At 37.0% G+C, this 9,636-nt stretch overlaps 2 protein-coding genes across 3 annotated transcripts; both read right to left on the bottom strand.

The window, feature by feature from the left end:
• Positions 1 to 606: 606 nt before the first annotated feature.
• On the bottom strand, positions 607 to 3,707 carry LOC108197280 (uncharacterized). Its single transcript, XM_017364856.2, has 7 exons — positions 3,390 to 3,707; positions 3,183 to 3,263; positions 2,899 to 3,075; positions 2,271 to 2,441; positions 1,855 to 2,067; positions 1,678 to 1,766; positions 607 to 1,518 (listed from the first exon to the last, which is right to left on the bottom strand). The coding sequence occupies exons 1-7, from the start codon at positions 3,481 to 3,483 to the stop codon at positions 841 to 843; spliced, it is 1,503 nt and encodes a 500-aa protein (XP_017220345.1). The 5' UTR covers positions 3,484 to 3,707; the 3' UTR covers positions 607 to 840.
• An 813-nt stretch (positions 3,708 to 4,520) lies between these two features.
• On the bottom strand, positions 4,521 to 9,636 carry LOC108199378 (probable alpha,alpha-trehalose-phosphate synthase [UDP-forming] 10). Of its 2 annotated transcripts, none has more exons than XM_017367163.2 (5): positions 9,464 to 9,636; positions 9,271 to 9,305; positions 5,832 to 7,902; positions 5,454 to 5,727; positions 4,521 to 5,174 (listed from the first exon to the last, which is right to left on the bottom strand). In XM_017367163.2, the coding sequence occupies exons 3-5, from the start codon at positions 7,820 to 7,822 to the stop codon at positions 4,857 to 4,859; spliced, it is 2,583 nt and encodes an 860-aa protein (XP_017222652.1). In that variant the 5' UTR covers positions 7,823 to 7,902; positions 9,271 to 9,305; positions 9,464 to 9,636; the 3' UTR covers positions 4,521 to 4,856. The 2 variants fall into 2 exon arrangements, with proteins under 2 accessions (XP_017222652.1, XP_017222651.1); XM_017367162.2 differs by having other exon boundaries at positions 9,260 to 9,305; positions 9,464 to 9,619.

Consider the following 9,636-nt stretch of genomic DNA (forward strand, 5'->3'; position numbering starts at 1 on the left):
AAATTAAACGAGTTGAGTTTGGATAGAGGTTTTGGCTCGATTGAGTGAACAAGCCAGCTCGCCTGGCTTTAACCTTGACTTGAATTACGTATGCTCGACACTCATCCCGCTCGGCCCAAATTACGGCCCTATAATCTTCGAATATGAATTTACTTCAAGAAAAAAAAAAAACCTGAACTAATCAGGATACGTCTTTCAAATCTCAAAACACCCTTCCTGCCTTTTCTGCATTTGTTAATGTTTGAGATCTTGAAAGTTTGTGAGACATTTATGTCCTAAACAAACATTCTTCAATAATTTAGCTCTAGTACTATTTTACTATACATAAGCTCTTAAGGATTCTGTATTATATGGAACAACTTTAGTACTTAAGTACTTCCTCATGTGACATTTCTGTGTCAGATTATTATTTATACTCATGTTTGTATGCAAATTGCTAACCTCCTCAGATCTGCAAGTGTACACAAAGTACAAGAATATATATTCAATATTATTGGTCACATGGTAGTAGACAAGATCAACTGCTGAATTTACATGATCTTGCAACAATTATTATTATTTTTCTGTAAAAAAATATTTGATGCTCAACTAAACAAGAACAGTGAGTTTCTTCAACAATTTCCACTTAGCAATGGAGTTTAGTATAACATTTCAAACTTAAATACAATAGATTCTTGCTTTGTGCCTTGAACACTTGATTGAACATGTATCTCAAACAATCACTGCAGTCACCCGATGATATATATTATACTGCTATACCCTTGACCCCTAAGTTTATATTGTAGTGCCTCCTATATGATGGAATAATTTGAAACATCAAAATTTCAGAAATGTATATACTCAGCTGGTGTATGAATTACCCCTGGAACTAATTCGAGAGCGAGAAGTAGCACGACGGTCATAAGTAGTATTGCCGTAGTCCAAAGGCTTTATGACGGATTCCTGTTGCTTGTTTTGCTCCTGAACTGCTCCGAACAGAATCTCATTTGTTTTCTCAGCACTCTGCTCATAGTAGGTCTCGGGGATGGATGAGAAATGACGATGGTGATGTCTCTGTGTCTGCACAGCCTGTTGCTGCTGAGGTTCTCCATCCAATCCACTGTAAAATTTGCGGCTTTGTCGAAACTGTTGCATCTTTTCAACATCCTGGGACATGAATGGATATGTTTTTCGTGGAGTAGGAGTTCTTGTTTCAATTGAGGGCGGCTCGTCTTCAGCTGGTACTACAAAACTGTCCTGCACTGGCCAAGTGTTTGAATACTTGTACTCTTGCTGAAACTCCTGCTGGTCCGGAAACTGAACACTAATGTGCTTCTTTCTAAGGCCAGGAAAAATTCCGCCCAAAATTTCCATAGCTGCTTCTCCAGTACTAGATATAAGTTTACCAAGAGACCCAATAAATCCTTCTTCTGGTTTCTCTTGTTCATCTTCATTTGGAATCAATGGTGGCCTAACTGATGACTTCAGAGGTTTTTGGTATGGACCAGAAGTATGGATAGTTTCCGTTGTTCTCTGATCCTGCAAGATTAAGCACATATAACGAAAAACTCAGTTTTTCAAATTAATAGGAAATCTAATGTAACATCTGCATGACGATGATCCAATTGATTATATAGACATTTTAGGTAAAGACCACAAGTATTCTAGGTTTATATTTAAGAAATCATTTAAACTCACATTTTGAGATGATACAATTGAGTTAACCCTGCGTTGTAATAATGCCAGCATGTAACCGAAGAAGCCTGCTGCTAATAGCACAGCAATTCCTGTATAGAGAGGTTTTACATGTCTTTAAAGTATTCTCCATATCATATCTACTATGGAAATGCAAGGGAACTGAAGATATTAGTATACCGAGAGGGAAACCACTGTCATAATTATAAGCGCAATCATCAAAAGGAAGTTGAATTTCACGGATTGCCTTGTATCCTCTGTCAATTACAAGGAGGGAGCAACTGCTTCCAAGGTACACTACATCAAAATCACTTGAAAATTTTGCATCTTCGCTCCGTCCATCAACATGTCCCCCTCCTTTACCCGATTTGCCTCCAGCTATTGTTGTAACTCCTGCATCAATCAGATCAAATATTAAAAAATTTAAACATTCACAACTGTGATCACTAGTAAATCCTAACGACTCCACTCTAGACATAGTGATCTTATACAGTTTGTAAACGGTAGGCATGGTCCAGGTCCAAGTGGCAAAAAACAACCTCCCATTCATACATAAATTCAAATCTGTTTGCACAAATTAAAATATGAAGAGATACCTGCATCACTTATCTTCCGTATTGCAGTGTTTGCAGTGTCTGCAACATATATATTTCCTCTGTCATCGACAGTAATTCCCTTTGGATGGTTCATCCTTGCTTCTCTAGGTTTCCCGTCTATATGTCCATAGTATCCATCAGCAGATCCAGCAATAAGTTTTGGTCTGGTAACTGCAGAATAACCCAGATACACTGTCAGAGTTACGATTAAGAGTAAAAAAAGTCAAAGAAACTTCAATTCAATGACGATGCACTCTGGCAAACAGTTCAAACATTGGCACCAAAGCCAGTAAAAGGTTGTACTTCATTTGAAGTAAATATATAAGCACTCCATACCTCCAGACCATTGTTAGTAAGGGCATAAATGAGTAAGACTGTGAGAAAGGACTTTAGCTAAAAAACAAAATATTATAGTAAGCTGCCAAATTGACAACCCCCAACTCGAAACACCTTACAGTCTATATATGTCTAAGCTTATGGACAAGACATCGAAAACTAATAAGCTTCCGAACACTGTCATTATCAGAAAATCTAAACTGACATAAACCCACCAATCAGATCAGATGCTTTTAAAAATTTGAAAATAAACATAATTAATCACCTAAGAATCAAGATTAAAGTGACTTACATTGAGACAAAGAGGAGGAGATCTTGTAAAGATTGCTATTAGCAGAATCCAGAACCAGAAGGTCTCCACTAGAAGAAACCTCGACACTATAAGGCTCAATTCCAAGCTTACTTCCATCGAAAACTGTCTCAACAGTGTATCCACTCTCAAACCTCATCATAGGACGGCCAGTCATTGCTGAACACATATGAGTACACAATCCCAACTACTCAACATTTTCATTTATATACACATACACCAAAAAAAACTAAAAAAAAAAACACAAAAGAATCAAAGGGCTAAACCTGTTTTTGTTGTAGTTTTGAGTGATAACAGCCATTTCATTACAATAGACATAGCATTTGAAACTAGCCCATTTACAATCTCTGCAATTACAACACATTTTACAAACATACCAACATTAACATCAAGATAAAAAGCTCAAATCAGATCTAAAATTAAATCTTTATAATTACATAAACATAACATTAAACATGTGTAAGTACACTCACTTGCAGGTGAAGTAGCTGAAGAAGCTGCACAAGACCCAGAAAAAAGAACCAAAAGGGTCAGAGCAAAAACAATCACATTCTTGACCTGAGCCATAACTATTGAAGAAAGCACAAAAAATAACTCAGAAATGAAAAGGATTCAAACTTTGCATAAGAAACCCTAGTGTGCTGTGAAAAATGAGGAGAAGAAAGTGTAGTGAAGAGTGTGGCCTTTGTTAGATTTTTTTTTCAAGAAAGTTGTAGTGGGTATATTTTTTTAAAGAGAAAAGTTCGGAGAGATAGAAAAGAATGAAAGAGACAAAGAAAAAAAAAATAGAGGGGGCCAAGTTACACCAGAGTCCAGTGGTTTTAGTAGTGAAGCAGTGAGCTACTCAATGATCTGTATAGTGTGTACATGTTGTTAGTTGTATATTGTATGCTTTGTTTTGGTTGGTGTGTAGAGAATTTCATAAAGTTTGTTTTGGTGATAAAGGCCAAAACATTGAGTTTCTCTTGAATTAAATTTGTTGTATATGTAAGATTGTATGATTATTTACTGTAACGTAGAATCGGGTATTTACAGAAACAGTTTTTTTATACGACTAAATTATGTGATTATTTTCAATATGTATCTAACACTATCTATGTATGACGGGTATTTATGATTAAAACGATATTTTACGGAAACCGTCTTTGGATATATTAAAGTTGTATGATCATATTTGTATTGTTGTAAGACGGATATTTATATAAACGGTTTTTTTACTAAAACAATCTGTCAGCATGTTTAGCATGATTATTTTTTAGTATCTAAGCTGAGAGTGCATTAGTTTTGTGAAAATGAGTAGAAACCTGCCAATGGCAGTCAAATTATTCCAGGCTTACACTGATAAACAAACCAACCAACCTGTGAACTGTTGGCTATACCCTGGTCCCTAGGTGTCCCCCAAGAAAACACAATAATACTCCAACAATGGTAATGGCCTAGGCTTCTTAAAGTTGAGGTTCTTGAACTACATTGCTGCCCATCCAGAATGACAGAATCCAATAATGGAGTTCTTGAATTATTATGTTTTCATCTGTGTGTGTGAAAGGATCAGATTAGATACTGACCAAAATGATTGGTGTGCTGTTTTCAAAAAACTGTGGTCATATGAAAAAATTATATGGTTAAGAATTAGAATGGTTCCATACAGAAGTCTTTGTTGACAGCAAATTATACATCTATACTGAAACAAAGTGTGCCTATACAGTGAAATACTGAAATGGTGACTTCCAATCAGAAACCCTAGGTATCTATCTTCAGAATCAGCAGACTTTATATTCAGTGAGACAGTAATGCAATTTGCTTCAAAGATGTCGTGATGCCAGTTTGGTTTTTTGATCCCCGTCGAGCATTAGTTGTATAAGTTAAGATTTGATGCCCAAAAGACTTTCTCTACACCAAAGGTCCAAAACAATGTACAAGCAGCATCAGAGTTGTCTACCTCAGATGAAATTGTCGAAAGAAACTTTGACATGTGAAGATCTGGGCTTTGGATTTGACGCATTAGCAAGGCCTTGAAGCAGCTTCACGACTTCAACACTATCATCAAGATAAAACCGGGCCTTGCTTGGCTTTCTCCCAACAGTACAGGCAAAGACCTCTGGAGCAGGGATGGATGGAGATGAAACTGTGCTTAAGATGCTCTCAAACATATCCTCATCTGATTTGTCATCTCCAACACACACGACAAAATCTGGAGGCATTCCACTACTGACCATAGTTGACAGAACCTTCTCCGCAACCAACCCTTTGCTTATGCCCTGCATTTTGTTAGAGTATATTAGTGTGAAGTTATGCCATGTGATTCGATTCAAGAGTATTGTATGCTTTCTGATATAATTCGCTGTTCTCTCACATTTTTACCCTCTTATAGTCTTATTAAAGGTTTTAGCCCATGCTATAACTTTTAGTTCTATTTTCTGTTATCTTTGTTGTAATTGTATTAGTGTTAATGCCGGACACTTCTTCGCTAAAGAGACAGATATGAGTATTACATATTGCATATACTGTATATAGATAGTAAAAGAGAGACTTTGTACCTGTGGCTTAACTTCGACAATATACTGGCCTCTTTTAACAACTGCAGGTTCATTCGCAAGGACCTTCTCCAAATGATCCAACAATTCTTTTGCTTGGCAAGATCCAAAGTCCGGATCTGCATCTTGATGATGCCACACCAGAGCACTCTCTTTAGTTTCTACGTAGGAGCCATCGGTTGATTCCGTATACAGTTTCATGATAGGTTCCACAATTTCCTTCCACTCAAGATCTATGGCCAAGGGACTGCGTTCCCAGTCTGAAATCTTGTTCCACCTGCATGATATTAATATGGAAAAATTGTGTATAAGATAAAAATGACCCTCATGAAGCTTCAAAATATCAAAAAGCACAAGTGAAAGGCTGTCTAAGAAAAATACCTTATGAAGTACCCATGTTCAGCAGCTATTCCTAGCCCTTCGCATGGAGCGAGCCACTCACTCAAGGAACTTTTACCCCTTCCACTAACAATAAATACTGTGTTGTTGGGATCATTGCAAAGAGTATTGATAGCATAAACAACTTCAGGGGTGGGCCTTTTACTAAGAGATGATTGAGGAACAACGGTACCATCATAGTCCAAAAATATTGCCCTCCTACTAGACCTTTTATATGGTGGGACAATATAATCAATAGACAACTTTCTGAAACTTGGGGAAAGAGAAACCACTCTAAAACCTAGGCCAAATCCAATGCCCCAGCAGCGCTTACTATAATGATCTTTACAAGCTCTCTCCAGATCTTGCAGAAAGCTTCGAGCCCAATAAGCCACATCATGGGAGCTAACATACCGATAGTGTTTTTCATGTCTCATTTGCCTCTCAGAATCAGGCATAGTTATAGCAGTATACATAGCCTCCGCAACTGAATCAATATCCCATGGATTAACCCTGATTGCTCCACTTAAAGATGGCGAGCAGCCTATAAATTCAGAAACAACAAGCATGCTCGTCCGAGGAGAATCCTTTTCAATACCCTTGGCTTCATCTAAATCCGCAGAACCATTCCTACAAATAATATACTTGTAAGGTACTAGGTTCATCCCATCCCTAACAGCATTCACAATGCAACATTCTGCCATGGCATAGTACGCACTCTTCTCATAACGAGCAACATGACGATCAATGAGAATTACTGGCTCATAGTCAGGAGAACCATACACTTCATTTATTCTAGTAGCAGTTGAATATGTCTCGCGTTTTACTTCCTGGACATCCTTTCCTGAGCTTCTGGCAGGATTTACGATCTGGATCAGAACTAAATTCCCCTGCAAGTCCTGATGCTGCTGCAAGAGCTGTTCAAAGGCTAACAATTTAAGACTGATGCCCTTAAATATGTCCATGTCATCAACGCCAAGAATAACCTTTTTCCCCTTAAATTTCTCTTGAATTTCTTTAAATTTGGTACGTGTGGAGGAAAGGCTTAATACAGACTCAAGTCTACCCAAATGGATTCCTACAGGTAGAATTTTGATGTATACAGTGCGACCAGAGTAATCAAGTCCAATGTGCCCTCTTTTAGATTCATAATACAGGCCCAGCATTCTACTGCAGCACGAAAGGAAGTGACGAGCATAATCAAATGTATGGAACCCAATTAGATCACAATTGAGCAGTCCTCTTAAAATCTCATTTCTAACAGGGAGTGTGCGATATATCTCAGATGAAGGGAATGGACTGTGCAGAAAGAATCCAAGCTTGATTCTGTTGAAGTGCTTCCTCAAGAACGTAGGGAGAACCATCAGGTGATAATCGTGAACCCAAATATAATCATCTTCGGGATTCACAACTTCCATAATCTTATCGGCATATATTTTATTTGCAGAGACATAGGCCTTCCAGAGCGTACGATCGAACCTCTCACCGTGGTCTGGGGACATAGGAAGCATGTAATGAAACAGAGGCCATAGCTGTTGCTTGCAGAAACCATGATAGAATTTCTTCTGCAGATCATGCGGAAGAAAAGTCGGCACACATTTGAAATTGTCCATCAGTTGTTGTGCAACTTCATCCTGTTCGTTGGCATCTACTTCAACTTTTAGGGACCCCACATAAATAACTTCAGTTTCTGGAGAAAACCCATCAGTTAACTGCAAATACAACGAGTCCTCGTCTCTAGTGAAAACCCATTTGTTTGTTTCTGAATCCTTCTGTGCATGAATGGGCAGCATATTTGTTACAATTATTTTTCTCTCACTGGAAGAAGTACCGCTATCTGATTCTGCATCATTAAATCCACAACCATCTACATCAGGTATAACCCCAGGAGTAGTCATCACCTTTGGAAGAGCTCTAGGGCTTGGAATTTGAGGAATATCCAGTAGGTTCCCAGAAGCCAAACTAGCAAAGTTCACACGTGATCTTGAGTCCATAATTTGTAAGAAGGGTTTTTGTAGTTAACTAGCAGAATTAGAACCAGTCTTTACTCAGGGAAAATTAAGATCCAATGTTCCTGTAAGATTATACAGACAGAGGAATCACAAAGTTGAGCATTTCATATACTTAGTCCACATTATTACAGAATATTAGATAATGTTGAATTTCAAAAGAATAGAAGTCAGACAAATCTCTCCAAACATCAAACCCACAATGCGAATATATGTTTGCATAAGGTAATTTACATACATGTTGTGATGTATTGAGTTTTAACTATATGGAATTAGTGCTAGCCGTCAGCTCAGGAAGTCTAGCAAGAAGGTCATCAAGCCAGCTTATAGTACTCATTCCAAATCCCCTAAAGGCTAAAGCTATATGAGGGCACCTTATTGCAACCCATTTTATGATATTGTTGTTCAGAAACATAAAGTAAAACTTTAGGGCCAGTCAGCCATCATATATTCATATTAGCAAAAATTTAAAAGGAAAAAAACAAACTAAAGGTACTCACAGAAAACGCTTCATCAATCATTGATGACTATAAGGGAGTCGGGCACTGAAGACAAAGTGTGGGAAAGAAGACAAGATAGCTAATAAAAATGTAAGATACAAAAGCTCTCAGCTACACATATGTTAATAATCATGTCACTAAGCAACTGTGGTACATACATAGAAGAGAGCAAGTTCAAACCAGAAGAGGCCACAAATATTAATTGACTAATACAAGGAAGCAACAGGATAATGGGGACATGTCAGTTTGTTCATATGACTAATGTATAGCCTAATTAGCTGGTCTTCTTTAAAACAATATTGGAATAAGGACAACATCATACAAACACAAACTTGAAATCAAGTGACTAGACTTGCAAATTCAAGCAAAAGTTTAGGGAAAATGAACATAAGGAACAGGAAATAAATATGTGAGTAATGGATATCGAAACTGAGACATAAAACATGCAGACCACTAACAAATTAATGAAGAGAAAACTAGAATTTTTTCACCAAATTGCATCCTACACATAGCTTGACACTGAGCATCTTTGTTAACCAAACAAATACACTATAGACCATAATTAACTCCGCAACTAATAAACATCAACCGAAAACTTTTCCTAGAGCAAAAAGAGGTCTAAAGTTACATCTTTACCTCTCCACCAGGGCCTCCGTATGTACTTAAAAATATCTATACATTAAAAAACATGTCAAGTGACCAAAAACAACTGTCAAGAACTTCATCCACATCTAAGACCATGCCCTAAAAAGTCCCATTCGTCCCTTCAATTATCTCCACAAATTACTACATAACTATAATCACAAACATATGGGAAATCATAAATAAGCATACAAATGATCAAAAACAAGATTAAGCACAACAACAAGTACACATATGAATATCACAAAATAAAATAAACCAAAATAACAAGAAATCAGACCAGCCCAAAACCTTAAACTCCCCAGAAAGCTAAAATCACCAATTTCCTGAAAAAACAAACAAAACAAATTAAGCAAATTAGATATATATAATCAAGAATTCAACTTGGCCACTTGGGTATCTCAGTATGAAAAAAAAGAATTCAAAATTAAGGGAAAACATAATATTAGATCAGATAAAGCAATGATCTTTACAGCTAACTCACCAGAGATAGCCTTGAAACAATCTGAAAATGCAAAAAAAAAAGGCAAGTCTTGAGGAAGAGAAGATAAAAATGAAAGCTTTTTATGTGGGTGCTGCTGAAAAAAAATGAGGGAGACAATGTGAATGTGGGTAAACTATAAAGAACCAATATGACTATATAGTTAGAGAGAGAGA

This window comes from Daucus carota, chromosome 8 (assembly GCF_001625215.2).
Source record: "Daucus carota subsp. sativus chromosome 8, DH1 v3.0, whole genome shotgun sequence".
Taxonomy (NCBI): domain Eukaryota; kingdom Viridiplantae; phylum Streptophyta; class Magnoliopsida; order Apiales; family Apiaceae; genus Daucus; species Daucus carota.